The sequence below is a fragment of the Schistocerca serialis genome, chromosome 3 (assembly GCF_023864345.2).
Source record: "Schistocerca serialis cubense isolate TAMUIC-IGC-003099 chromosome 3, iqSchSeri2.2, whole genome shotgun sequence".
NCBI classification, from domain to species: domain Eukaryota; kingdom Metazoa; phylum Arthropoda; class Insecta; order Orthoptera; family Acrididae; genus Schistocerca; species Schistocerca serialis.
Genome location: NC_064640.1, coordinates 976,268,007 through 976,282,746, shown reverse-complemented (window position 1 = coordinate 976,282,746; position 14,740 = coordinate 976,268,007). Strand labels below are relative to the sequence as shown.

The 14,740-nt window shown below is 49.7% G+C and overlaps 1 protein-coding gene across 3 annotated transcripts in view; it reads right to left on the bottom strand.

Moving 5' to 3' along the window:
• The window catches only part of LOC126471413 (succinate-semialdehyde dehydrogenase, mitochondrial), a 227,289-nt gene that overhangs the window by 23,129 nt on the left and 189,420 nt on the right, over positions 1-14,740 (bottom strand). For all 3 annotated transcript variants that reach the window (XM_050099545.1, XM_050099547.1, XM_050099546.1), the window contains exon 7: positions 424-582. In XM_050099545.1, the coding sequence (XP_049955502.1) occupies positions 424-582 (159 nt within the window). The remainder of the gene's footprint in view (positions 1-423; positions 583-14,740) is intronic.

Sequence of the window (14,740 nt, the reverse complement as noted above, 5' to 3'; positions counted from 1 at the left end):
GAAATATGAATTGTTGTGCTTCTTGTTCGAGCTGAGGGAACAGCCAATTCTCTAACATCTCCAGATACTGTAGTCCAGTTACAGTAGCACCTTCGAAGAAAAAGGGACCAGAAACTTTATTGGCTGAAATGGCGAACAAATGTACAACTAAATGAAACTTTATAGCTCCCTTAATTCGCCGACAGATAGTGCTTAGCTCTGCCTTTTGTCGTTGCAGAGTTTTAAATTCCTAAAGTTGTGGTATTCTTTTTGAATCACCCTGTATGATTAACTTGAGTGTGTGTGTGTTCAGACGCCTTATCGAATAGATCACAACATTATTCAGATGAGAGATTTATTCCACTATTCTGATCAAAAATTAAGAAATTGATTGCAAAGTTGAAATTCAATTTAAACATGAAATTACAGGAAAAGTATGCGTACCTTTTCTAGTTGAGGCTGGTTGATTAGTGGACCAAGGTTGTTTTCTGGTTTGATGGTGTCACCCAGACGAAGTTGCTGTACCATCTCTTGCTTCAGCATTGACACAAATTGATCAAATACGTTTTCTTGCACTAAGAAACGATTTGCACTGACACACGTCTGAAAATACCATCAATTAACATGTTGGGTAATCTGTTGTTTAGTACAATGGAAATTTCAGATATGGAAAAATAAAAATTTAACTAAAACGCAAAAATGTTTAGCCAATTCGATTACACAGCTTTATATCACACAACAAGGCCACATCTATTACTACATAATAATGTCAAAACAGAACAAATAGTGTTAACCACAGACAATCCCAAAAGGAAGAGTTACAATTTATTTTTTTGACGTGTATCAATACTCTTAACCGCTTCAGATAACAAAATGGTCAGGTGAGTAAAAAAAGACTAAAAACTGTAACAAAAGTAATATATTGTAGATGGTAAATACACTGAAGAGCCAAAGAAACTGGTACACCTTCTTAATATCGTGTAGGGCCCCCGCGAGCATACAGAAGTGCTGCTAAACAACTGGGCATGGACTCGACTTATGTCTGAAGCAGTGATGGAGGGAACTGACACAAAGAATACTGCAGGGCTGTCCATAAATTCGTAAGAGTACGAGGGGATGGAGATCTCTTCTGAACAGTACATTGCAAGGCAACCCAGATCTGCTCAATAATGTTCATGTTTGGGAAGTTTGGTGGTCAGCAGAAGTGTTTAAAGTCAGAAGTGTGTTCCTGGACCCACTCTGCAGCAATTCTGGATGTTTGGGGGTTTCACATCATCCTGCTGGAATTGCCCACAACCGTCAGAATGCACAATGGACATGTGTGGACGCAGGTGATCAGACAGGACGCTTATGTACATGTCATCTGTCAGAGTCATATCTAGACATAGCAGGGGTCCCATATCACTCCAACTTCACACGCACTCCATCATTTCAGAGCTTCCACCAGCTAGAACAGTCCCCTGCTGACATGCAGAGTCCAAGGATTCATGAGGTTGTGTCCATTCCTGTATACATACAATTTGAAATGAAACTCATCCAACCAGGCAATATGTTTCCAGTAGCCAACAGTTCAATGTCGGTGTTGATGGGTTCACGCAAGGCGCAAAGCTTTGTGTTGTGCAATCATCAAGCATACACGAGTGGGCCTTCAGCTCCAAAATCCCATATTCATGATGTTTCGTTGAATGGTTCGCATCCTGACACTTGTTGATGGCCCAGCATTGAAATCTGCACCAATTTGTGGAAGAGTTGCACTTCCGTCATGTTGAAGCATTCTCTTCACTCGCCGTCGGACCCGTTCTTGCAGGATCTTTTTCCGGCTGCAGCAATGTCAGAGATTTGATGTTTTGCCGGATTCCTGATACTCAGGGTACACTCGTGAAATGGTCGTATGGGAAAATCCCCACTTCATTACTACCTCAGAGATGCAGTGGCCCATCGCTCGTGTGCCAACTACAAGACCACATTCCGACTCACTTAACTCTTGATAACCTGATATTGTAGCAGCAGTAACCCATTTAACAACTCAACTGTGCCAGACACTTGTTGTCTTATATAGGCGATGACTGCTGCAGCGTCGTATTCTGCCTGTTTACGTATCTCTGTATTTGAACACGCATGCCTATGCCAGTTACTTTGGTGCTTCAGTGTAGTTTCAAACTAGCTTTTCATGTGACAGTCTGACGTAAGTTGTAATCACTCTTGACATTAAAATACACCTGACTTATTTAAACACAGACAAATAGTGGAAATCCAGGTTGGAATATCAACAATATTATGGGAAGGATAGACTGCCCCTTACTCTAAAGATGACATGCTGAGTTGCAGACAGACACAATGGAAAGACAAACACATTCAGCTTTTGGCCAAATAGCCCCGTAGAGACAGGTCTGAAAGAGATGTAGGGTAGCAAACGGTGGCATAATTTTGTTTTCAGGTACTTTGGAACTATTCCACACAGTCGAGTGAAATTTTTACAACCCAGTAACATCCATTTAGAGAACACACACTATGAATCAAAACACCAACAACATATTTCTGAGGGAAAATAAAAAATTCCAAAATGTGATTAAAAAAATGTAATACGTCAAAAGAAGATACATATTGTAGGTGCCCTCCATGCCAAATATAATTCACTCAAAAAGGGTATAAATTTTTTTTGGTAAGCTTAATGTGGCCTGAACACACACAGAACTCATCTTGACCATATCAGTCACATGAACAGAGAGTTACATGCTCACGAAAATACAAAAATTTGAAAAATTACCTGCAAAACATGGATTTTCTAAATGTGGAAGCACAAAAGAGACAAATGATATCCAAGCCAAATTTCAAACACTGCATAAGTAGACCATAATATTATATGTGGCAAAATTTCAACTTGTTATTGCAAGGCATTTGTGTACAATAAAAGTTGACAGAGATGTATTTGATTACGTTTCTTTTAACACGATTTAGCAAGTAATAGTGATGATGCAGACAGCTTGTTTCAGATAAAGCTGCAGCAATTGTTGGGAGCCATTACGCAACAGAAAGTTAAACAATGGCAGTTTTCAGGGACAGAATCAGTCATTGTTATGCAGGAACAACAAAGGAAACAAGCAACAATTACAGGTTACCCATGTTTTTAAAATTCTAGTTCAGACTGGTCAGTACTGTTGTGGAAAGTCAGTATGGAGGCAGAAGAGTGGTGCTTTCGTTCAAACAAGTTGCAGTATTGGTAGAGCACAAGCATCTGAATGTCATAAAACAACATATGGAACAAAATGTGGCATTCGCTTTGTACTGTATGAATCGGACCACGATTTGTTGCTATGGAGATCCGGGATACACCCTGTGGGCACAAGAAGTACAGTTTCAGGAAACTTTAGTGTTCGTTATCATCATATGAAAGTGTTTCTGGATAATTATTCTTTCCTACAAAGAAGTTGTTTTGATCTGTTTTGGAGTCATAAGAAGACTGTGAAGTGTATCCTCAGAGAAATTGATATAAAATCAGTATTGAAAGTGAATCAGTGCATGGGACTTAACATGAAACCAGGACAAAAATTATGTTACAGGTGTGTTACATTGCTAAAACATGAAGAATATTCTGATAATTTACATGACAGTGACGAAGAGTATCAGTCACCTACAACCACAGCTGATGAGCAATTAAAAACTTCAGTGACTGCTCTTGGTTTGTCCCCCATGAAGACACACAAAGTTGGGAAAAGAGACAGGCCCAGCTACGGTAGAAGAAAACTACAAGAAGCTCAAATGGAATTAAAACACAAATGGTGGAAGAGGAAGAACTATCTGCCCCAAAGGAACAGAAATCATGCCAGAAGTGCTCTGATTTGGACAAAATTGTGTATGATTTGAAAGAAAAATGTGCCGTATCCACACGCCAGAAAAAAGTAGCTATTCCTACTCTTGCACCTTCCAGCTGGTCTATTGACTACACTGCAAAGGAATTCAATGTTTCTACATATATGGTAAAGCAAGCTAGGAAAATAAAAGCAACCCAAGGAGTGCTTTCACAACTGCAGCAGGCTCAGGGTAAGCAACTGAGTTCAGAAATAAAGGCGCTAGTGTCAGAGTTTATGAAAATAATGACTACAGCCGAATAATGCCTGGGAAAAAAAAAAAGACTATGTAACGATGAAAATGGGAAATGTACGTGTACAGATACAAGAAAGACTGTTGCTATGCAACATATCAGAACTATATGTAGAATTCAAGGAAAAGTATTCCAATACCAAAGCAGGTTTATCATCTTTTTTAAATCTTCAGCCAAAATGGGTTGTGCCTGTAAGTGCAAGGGGCACACACAATGTTTGTGTATGTGAGACCCATCAAAATGCTAATCTGATGTTTGCTGCTGTAAAGGATTCTGGTCTGGATTACAAAGGTGCAATGAAGCTGCTAGTGTGTGACATCAGTTCCTACCAGTGCATGATACACAGGTGTGAAAAGTGTCCTGGTACGGCAAATCTTGCAGAACACATGAATAACAAACTGTATGGCGAACTCCTTATGAATGACGATGAACTTGTTTCTTATAAACAATGGACACACATGGATCACACAAGTCTTGAAACAAAACAAATTACAGTGGAAGATTCTGTTGATATGTGTTCTCAAAAAATGGACAAACTGACCACACACAGCTTCACAGCAACAGCACAATCGGCTTATTTCCAGTTTTGTAAGGATAATTTGAAACAAGATGAAATTATAGTTATACTAGACTTTTCTGAAAATTATGCATTTATAGTTCAAGATGCCATCCAAGGATATAATTGTGACAACAGTCAAGCAACTCTCCAGCCATTTGCGATTTACAATAGAGGTGAATCATGTGATGTGTCTGTCATGAACCTGTGCGTTTTTAGTGACTGTTTAATTCATGATGCCATTGCAGTTCATGCCCACATTCACACTGTCATGGCATATGTGAAGAACAAGCTGCCTCACATACATTTTGCAAAATACTTCAGTGATGGGGCAGCTAGTCAGTACAAAAACTGTAAAAATTTCAAAAATTTATGCATGCATTACCATGATTTTCAGATTCATGCAGATGGAATTTTTTCGCAACAAGTCATGGTAAAAATGTATGTGATGGTACTTGTGCTACCATTAAGCACATGGCATCACGAGCTAGTCTGCAGCACCCTACAGAAGGTCACATTCTAACACCTCTTCAATTATTTACCTGGATACAGAAAAATATCTCTAGCATACAATCATTCTAGGTTTCGAAAGATGAGGTGAAATCAGTCTAAGAGATGCTAAAAAGCAGACTAAAACACGTTAAAACTGTTGCAGGCACAAGGAGCCATTATCACTTCTCTCCAGTGGACTCTGACAATGGCAGATGAGCAGACTGTCCGGTTATAACTATAGGTTCATGCACAACATATGTCTTCACAGTGTGTCTGACTCAGGATTCAGAAGCACAAGGAGCCATTATCACTTCTCTCCAGTGGACTCTGACAATGGCAGATGAGCAGACTGTCCGGTTATAACTATAGGTTCATGCACAACATATGTCTTCACAGTGTGTCTGACTCAGGATTCAGAAGCAAAAGCAGCAACATACAACCAGGTTGCTACGTTATTGCTGTTTATGATGACAAATGGTACTTAGGATGTGTTGCAGAGTGCTGTGAAGCAGAAGGTGATGTATTTGTGAACTTCATGGCACCAGCACGACCAGCAAGATCATTTCATTGGCCACATTTGGCAGACAGGTGTTTGATTCCTTTTGAACATATTCTTATGACAGTTCCAGTTGCTACCACAGTGTCAGGAAGACAGTACAATTTGCCACTCACTCAATGTACAGAGCACAGTAGCTAAAGTGTGGGAGAACTTCTGTTCGAAGCACAATCAACTGGTTTTTAGCAGTTGAGGAGCAGTAAACATTAATGATAGGTTGTGGTTAATCTGTCTATATGTTGTTGCTTAGTGATTAAATAGTTGTGGGAGAAGATAACAAGAGGCAGAACAGTTTACAATATGCTTTTACAAAATTGTGTTGTGGAACAATGGCCACATCACCAAATACATCTGTCAACTTCCATTGTACACAAATGTCTTGCAATAAAATGCTGAAATTTTGAGATATATATCATTATGGTCTACAGTGTGTGAAATTTGGCTTGGATATCACTTGTCCCTTTTGTGCTACCACACTTCGAAAATCCATGTTTTTCAGGTAATTTTTCAAATTTTTGTATTTTTGTGTGCATGTAACTCAGTTTTTGTGACTGATATGGGCTTGATGAGCTCTGTGTGTGTTTAGGCCACATTAAGCTTACCACAAAAATTTATACCCTTTTTGAGTGAATTATATTTGGCATAGAGGGCAGGGCACCTACAATAAGTACCTTTTAACGTAAATCACATTTTGGAATTTTCTATTTTCCCTCAGAAATATGGTGTCGGTGTTTTGATTCATGGAGTGTGTTCTCTAAATGGATCTTACTGGGTTGTAAAAATTTCACTGGACTGTGTGGAATAGTTCAAAAGTTATTAAGACCTGAAGTTGGGTCTGAAGATAGATTGCCAATTGCAGGTTGCAATTTCCAGATCACGCCACCTTCTTTCACAAGTTATAATTCTGTAACTAATTGGCAGGGGAAACTAATACTTTTTTTACACGAGTTTTCCACACATGGTAGAATTAGTGTACTGAATTTCAGTCAAATCTGAGACTATGAGCTGGAGCCCCTGGTTGAACCGACATGGAATGACCCTATAACATGTTGGAAAATTCGGAACAGCTATTGATATATGAGGCTGTGAAAATCAGTAAAAATGTCAAGAAATCGAAAAAAGTTAAATATGTCAGTGGGTTCACCTTAATAACTTTTCATTAGTGCAGTTTTGTCCAGAATTCACAATCACCAGTCTAGCAGAGGATTTAATTTCCTTCAAGATTCAGACAAAATATTTTTAATTACTCCCCATACATGCCGAGAAATGTCGCATTGACAATTATAGTGAAAGCGGACTCTAAACTGAAAATACCATCCTCGGTCAAAACTAGTACTCCTGGATGTAATGTCATCTTTAAGCCATTACGTATAATATCTACACGAAGTTCACGAGATTCACACAGTTTCTAGGGAACACATTCACGAATGGACAAGAAAAGATGTGGAGGATTGTACGGGTCACTTTGGAAATTTCTAGTTTTCAGACATCAAGAAAGCCGTTCATTCTAGCAGCTTGTAGTGTCACCAGTTGGTTGTGTTGAAAGGATTGGTACAAAGTACCCTCTGAGTATCTGACTGGGAAATAATGTCTGTTGATAATTCACAGTTTCTCTCTTGCCTGGGAATCTGTTGAATGTGCCTTCATTGAAATGATGTATTCTCCCCACTATCCTGCTTCTATTGCTTTATTTTATATAAATGAGTATGAGCTGACACATTATTTAAGCGATTAGTGGTGGAGAGGTGTCTCCTCCATTTATTTCTGATGGTCTCAGCTGTCTCTTGAGACCACCACTGTACAGACTTGTGTTCATATTATCCAGAAGAGTAAGGTATCACACTATGTGCTGCGTGGATAGTAACATTCACTGTTTCTTGCACTATCTTGTCCTTTTCTCAGGACATCGTGACTTAGGCTTCAAAGGAGTATGTATCTCAGAAGGAGCTTCTCTACTAGTTGACCACTACTAATTATATTCTCACTGCTCCATAGATAGTTGTGGCCATTAAATCACACAGCAGGAGAAAAGGGGAGGGGTAACTCGTAATCGTTCTTTCAGTTCCTGACATAATATACCTCTGCTTGGGGAGAGGTACAAGTTGCAAATCATCATCAAGGCAGACAGTTGGATTCTAATGGCTACAGCTTGAAGTGTGGTGTCCAGTAGTACTTCTCAGTGAAAGTGTAAAATTGTACCAATGTGAATTGCAAGGTCTTTTGAGCTTGCACAACATTAGTTACATTGTTACTAATAAGGTCTTAGTTTCAGACTATATGAAGTCGATCTTCCAATAACTGTAACTCATTTAGTGCAACATGTACAGTATAAAAAGAACATCAACTGCTCGACTTCAACTGGGTGGCAATAACAGCTGCTCCAATTCCATTGTTATAGTCATTAAAAGTGTCTGGCAGTAAGGTTAATTCATTATTTCTTCCCCAGTTTCCTGTATGATTTGTAGAATAGCTCGCTCTACTTGGGGGTGGAAGGGGGAGGCGAGGAGAGAGGGGTGGAAGAGGGGTGAAGACGCGGAGAGGGGGGGGCGCGGAGAGGGAGGGGCGCGAGAGGGGCGCGAGAGTGGGGAGAGAGAGTGGGGAGGGAGAGGGAGACGTGGAGGAGAGAGAGTGGGGAGAGAGAGTGGGGAGGGAGAGGGAGACGTGGAGGAGAGAGAGTGGGGAGAGAGAGTGGGGAGGGAGAGGGAGACGTGGAGGAGAGAGAGTGGGGAGAGAGAGTGGGGAGGGAGAGGGAGACGTGGAGGAGAGAGAGTGGGGAGAGAGAGTGGGGAGGGAGAGGGAGACGTGGAGGAGAGAGAGTGGGGAGAGAGAGTGGGGAGGGAGAGGGAGACGTGGAGGAGAGAGAGTGGGGAGAGAGAGTGGGGAGGGAGAGGGAGACGTGGAGGAGAGAGAGTGGGGAGAGAGAGTGGGGAGGGAGAGGGAGACGTGGAGGAGAGAGAGTGGGGAGAGAGAGTGGGGAGGGAGAGGGAGACGTGGAGGAGAGAGAGTGGGGAGAGAGAGTGGGGAGGGAGAGGGAGACGTGGAGGAGAGAGAGTGGGGAGAGAGAGTGGGGAGGGAGAGGGAGACGTGGAGGAGAGAGAGTGGGGAGAGAGAGTGGGGAGGGAGAGGGAGACGTGGAGGAGAGAGAGTGAGGGGGGGGCGAGACGCGCAGGGTGAGAGGGGGGGGCGAGACGCGCAGGGTGAGAGGGGGGGGCGAGACGCGCAGGGTGAGAGGGGGCGGCGAGACGCGCAGGGTGAGAGGGGGGGGCGAGACGCGCAGGGTGAGAGGGGGGGGCGAGACGCGCAGGGTGAGAGGGGGGGGCGAGACGCGCAGGGTGAGAGGGGGGGGCGAGACGCGCAGGGTGAGAGGGGGGGGCGAGACGCGCAGGGTGAGAGGGGGGGGCGAGACGCGCAGGGTGAGAGGGGGGGGCGAGACGCGCAGGGTGAGAGGGGGGGGCGAGACGCGCAGGGTGAGAGGGGGGGGCGAGACGCGCAGGGTGAGAGGGGGGGGCGAGACGCGCAGGGTGAGAGGGGGGGGCGAGACGCGCAGGGTGAGAGGGGGGGGCGAGACGCGCAGGGTGAGAGGGGGGGGCGAGACGCGCAGGGTGAGAGGGGGGGGCGAGACGCGCAGGGTGAGAGGGGGGGGCGAGACGCGCAGGGTGAGAGGGGGGGGCGAGACGCGCAGGGTGAGAGGGGGGGGCGAGACGCGCAGGGTGAGAGGGGGGGGCGAGACGCGCAGAGTGAGAGGGGGGGGCGAGACGCGCAGAGTGAGAGGGGGGGGGGCGAGACGCGCAGAGTGAGAGGGGGGGGGGCGAGACGCGCAGAGTGAGAGGGGGGGGGGCGAGACGCGCAGAGTGAGAGGGGGGGGGCGATACGCGCAGAGTGAGAGGGGGGGGGCGATACGCGCAGAGTGAGAGGGGGGGGGGCGATACGCGCAGAGTGAGAGGGGGGGGGCGATACGCGCAGAGTGAGAGGGGGGGGGGCGATACGCGCAGAGTGAGAGGGGGGGGGGGGGCGATACGCGCAGAGTGAGAGGGGGGGGGGCGATACGCGCAGAGTGAGAGGGGGGGGCGAGACGCGCAGAGTGAGAGGGAGGGGCGAGACGCGCAGAGTGAGAGGGGGGGCGAGACGCGCAGAGTGAGAGGGGGGGGGGCGAGACGCGCAGAGTGAGAGGGGGGGGGCGAGACGCGCAGAGTGAGAGGGGGGGGGGCGAGACGCGCAGAGTGAGAGGGGGGGGCGAGACGCGCAGAGTGAGAGGGGGGGGGGCGATACGCGCAGAGTGAGAGGGGGGGGGCGATACGCGCAGAGTGAGAGGGGGGGGGCGATACGCGCAGAGTGAGAGGGGGGGGGGCGATACGCGCAGAGTGAGAGGGGGGGGGCGATACGCGCAGAGTGAGAGGGGGGGGGCGAGACGCGCAGAGTGAGAGGGGGGGGGCGAGACGCGCAGAGCGAGAGGGGGGGGGGCGAGACGCGCAGAGCGAGAGGGGGGGGGGCGAGACGCGCAGAGCGAGAGGGGGGGGGCGAGACGCGCAGAGCGAGAGGGGGGGGGCGAGACGCGCAGAGCGAGAGGGGGGGGGCGAGACGCGCAGAGCGAGAGGGGGGGGCGAGACGCGCAGAGCGAGAGGGGGGGGCGAGACGCGCAGAGCGAGAGGGGGGGGGCGAGACGCGCAGAGCGAGAGGGGGGGGGGCGAGACGCGCAGAGCGAGAGGGGGGGGGCGAGACGCGCAGAGCGAGAGGGGGGGGGGCGAGACGCGCAGAGCGAGAGGGGGGGGCGAGACGCGCAGAGCGAGAGGGGGGGGGCGAGACGCGCAGAGTGAGAGGGGGGGGGGCGAGACGCGCAGAGTGAGAGGGGGGGGGGCGAGACGCGCAGAGTGAGAGGGGGGGGGCGAGACGCGCAGAGTGAGAGGGGGGGGGCGAGACGCGCAGAGTGAGAGGGGGGGGCGAGACGCGCAGAGTGAGAGGGGGGGGCGAGACGCGCAGAGTGAGAGGGGGGGGGCGAGACGCGCAGAGTGAGAGGGGGGGGGCGAGACGCGCAGAGTGAGAGGGGGGGGGCGAGACGCGCAGAGTGAGAGGGGGGGGGCGAGACGCGCAGAGTGAGAGGGGGGGGGCGAGACGCGCAGAGTGAGAGGGGGGGGGCGAGACGCGCAGAGTGAGAGGGGGGGGGCGAGACGCGCAGAGTGAGGGGGGGGGGGCGAGACGCGCAGAGTGAGGGGGGGGGGGGCGATACGCGCAGAGTGAGGGGGGGGGGGCGATACGCGCAGAGTGAGGGGGGGGGGCGATACGCGCAGAGTGAGGGGGGGGGGCGAGACGCGCAGAGTGAGGGGGGGGGGCGAGACGCGCAGAGTGAGAGGGGGGGGGGCGAGACGCGCAGAGTGAGGGGGGGGGCGAGACGCGCAGAGTGAGAGGGGGGGGCGAGACGCGCAGAGTGAGAGGGGGGGGCGAGACGCGCAGAGTGAGAGGGGGGGGCGAGACGCGCAGAGTGAGAGGGGGGGGCGAGACGCGCAGAGTGAGAGGGGGGGGCGAGACGCGCAGAGTGAGAGGGGGGGGCGAGACGCGCAGAGTGAGAGGGGGGGGCGAGACGCGCAGAGTGAGAGGGGGGGGGCGAGACGCGCAGAGTGAGAGGGGGGGGCGAGACGCGCAGAGTGAGAGGGGGGGGCGAGACGCGCAGAGTGAGAGGGGGGGGCGAGACGCGCAGAGTGAGAGGGGGGGGCGAGACGCGCAGAGTGAGAGAGGGGGCGAGACGCGCAGAGTGAGAGAGGGGGCGAGACGCGCAGAGTGAGAGAGGGGGCGAGACGCGCAGAGTGAGAGAGGGGGCGAGACGCGCAGAGTGAGAGAGGGGGCGAGACGCGCAGAGTGAGAGAGGGGGCGAGACGCGCAGAGTGAGAGAGGGGGCGAGACGCGCAGAGTGAGAGAGGGGGCGAGACGCGCAGAGTGAGAGAGGGGGCGAGACGCGCAGAGTGAGAGAGGGGGCGAGACGCGCAGAGTGAGAGGGGGCGAGACGCGCAGAGTGAGAGAGGGGGCGAGACGCGCAGAGTGAGAGAGGGGGCGAGACGCGCAGAGTGAGAGGGGGCGAGACGCGCAGAGTGAGAGGGGGCGAGACGCGCAGAGTGAGAGGGGGCGAGACGCGCAGAGTGAGAGGGGGCGAGACGCGCAGAGTGAGAGGGGGCGAGACGCGCAGAGTGAGAGGGGGCGAGACGCGCAGAGTGAGAGGGGGCGAGACGCGCAGAGTGAGAGGGGGCGAGACGCGCAGAGTGAGAGGGGGCGAGACGCGCAGAGTGAGAGGGGGCGAGACGCGCAGAGTGAGAGGGGGCGAGACGCGCAGAGTGAGAGGGGGCGAGACGCGCAGAGTGAGAGGGGGCGAGACGCGCAGAGTGAGAGGGGGCGAGACGCGCAGAGTGAGAGGGGGCGAGACGCGCAGAGTGAGAGGGGGCGAGACGCGCAGAGTGAGAGGGGGCGAGACGCGCAGAGTGAGAGGGGGCGAGACGCGCAGAGTGAGAGGGGGCGAGACGCGCAGAGTGAGAGGGGGCGAGACGCGCAGAGTGAGAGGGGGCGAGACGCGCAGAGTGAGAGGGGGCGAGACGCGCAGAGTGAGAGGGGGCGAGACGCGCAGAGTGAGAGGGGGCGAGACGCGCAGAGTGAGAGGGGGCGAGACGCGCAGAGTGAGAGGGGGCGAGACGCGCAGAGTGAGAGGGGGCGAGACGCGCAGAGTGAGAGGGGGCGAGACGCGCAGAGTGAGAGGGGGCGAGACGCGCAGAGTGAGAGGGGGCGAGACGCGCAGAGTGAGAGGGGGCGAGACACGCAGAGTGAGAGGGGGCGAGACGCGCAGAGTGAGAGGGGGCGAGACGCGCAGAGTGAGAGGGGGCGAGACGCGCAGAGTGAGAGGGGGCGAGACGCGCAGAGTGAGAGGGGGCGAGACGCGCAGAGTGAGAGGGGGCGAGACGCGCAGAGTGAGAGGGGGCGAGACGCGCAGAGTGAGAGGGGGCGAGACGCGCAGAGTGAGAGGGGGCGAGACGCGCAGAGTGAGAGGGGGCGAGACGCGCAGAGTGAGAGGGGGCGAGACGCGCAGAGTGAGAGGGGGCGAGACGCGCAGAGTGAGAGGGGGCGAGACGCGCAGAGTGAGAGGGGGCGAGACGCGCAGAGTGAGAGGGGGCGAGACGCGCAGAGTGAGATGGGGTGAGACGTGCAGAGTGAGAGGGGGGGAGACATGGATGATGATCCACCTCTCCTTCAATGCCAGGAAGGGGTAGGAGGGCATTTGCTTGCATCTACTCATGTAGTATATGAGGCATACAATGGAGATGGTAACTTCTCCCTCAAATAGTTTACTGATTTAGGACTTTGTTAATGAGTTTGAACAGATTACGTGCTAGATGTAACCTTTGCTAAATTTGTGGATGAATCCTTTTATTTTTTTTCTCCACTCTGAAGTACGACAGACAGTCTCTTGTCTTTATGCCAATATCTACTTTTCCTTGTTAAAAAATCAGCCAGAATTGGTGACAGACGTGGGTGATTGGCCAGGCAGTCAGTGCACAGTTAAGGGCAATGATCATGTGGTGTTCTGCCATAATTTTGAAACATGGGTTCTGAAGTACAGCAAGATTATAACTGATCAAAACTGAAACAACTGACGCATCTCATGGGTAGTGGGACGTAGGGCTTAATGTCAAATCTATGTACCATAACTTCCATCTTCCCTGTAAGATGTGTTGTTCTCATGCCAATACGAAAGCATCCATGTTAAGTCTGCTTTCCTTCTGCCTCCTCTGCCAAATGAATGCCACAATAATTCACAGTTTGCATCGAGTTCTTCACGCGACTGGAGCATTCGATCTGCGAGAGAGAGATGCTATATGTCATATTAAGGCTTTCGTGTGAAGTAATAGTGCCCAAGCAGTTCTATAGTGAAACTACATTTTACTCCTAGATGACAGTGGTTAACATGTTCAACACTTTATGTCTCTACAGTTGCATTCTGTAGTTCCACATTTGAAACACTGTTCAAGTTACAAACTCAGAAAGTGCTGAGAGTGTTTTATGGAAGCAACATATTAAGTAGCACATTGTTGGTTTGTCATGCAGATAAGCTTTCCACTGATAATATTGATCTCGAAAATTAGTTAGCTACAAGAAAAGCTGAGCATTCACGTGTACTATCGATCTTTTTTGTGTGTGTTACACTTTAAGAAACATCACACAAATGTGCCAGTAAAATTTAAAATATGACATAAATGACTGGTCTTCTGGGCTCGAAATTCTTCTAAGTGGCCGGTTTTCAAAATGAGCTGTAAATGAGTGTCAAACACCCTGTAACTAAAGAAATTCATAGCACAGTGTCACATGTAAAGCCTATCTCACACGACGACATTGGGTTGCGCCATTCGTTGCACGGAATCAGTTGCATGCAAATGGTTTCATATTTGACTGTAGACAAGGCAAAACCAGTGTATACTTCAGTTTTGTCGTTTTGTCGGCTCCCAAGTCATGTCTGAAATGAAAGTTTTGGCAGCTGCACGTCGCACGAGATGCGATGGAGTTAAAGTTTGTTGCGTGGAATCGGTGCATAAGAAGAAAATAAGAAACGTGTTTCAATTCATGATTGGATGAAGAAAAGACGTACACTTGGTTGCTCAGCAATCTTGCTGAAATAATTTATAACGGAAGATCCCAGAAGTTCTTTTAATTATCTTAGAATGTCACCAGAACTGTTAACGTTTCTTCTAAGTATAGTTAATTATGCAATAAGGAATAAAGGTACTGTAATGCACGAAACACTGTGCCAGAACTGAAATTATATATATCATATTGCGTGCATTACAATCGAGAACACTCGGCATGCTATAAGATACAGTTTTAGTTAGTGATGACCCTATTTCATTAACACCAATGACGATTAACATCAACAGTAATAATTAGTAACTTCAGCAACAATAATTATTCGAAGCAGGCCACATTAAGAAGAGAATGGTTTGCAAACTACTCTTTTGAAGACAGATCTGTACAGTGTCAATATTTCAAAATTCTAACATATGCGAATGTGGAGCACTGCAGTGACGTT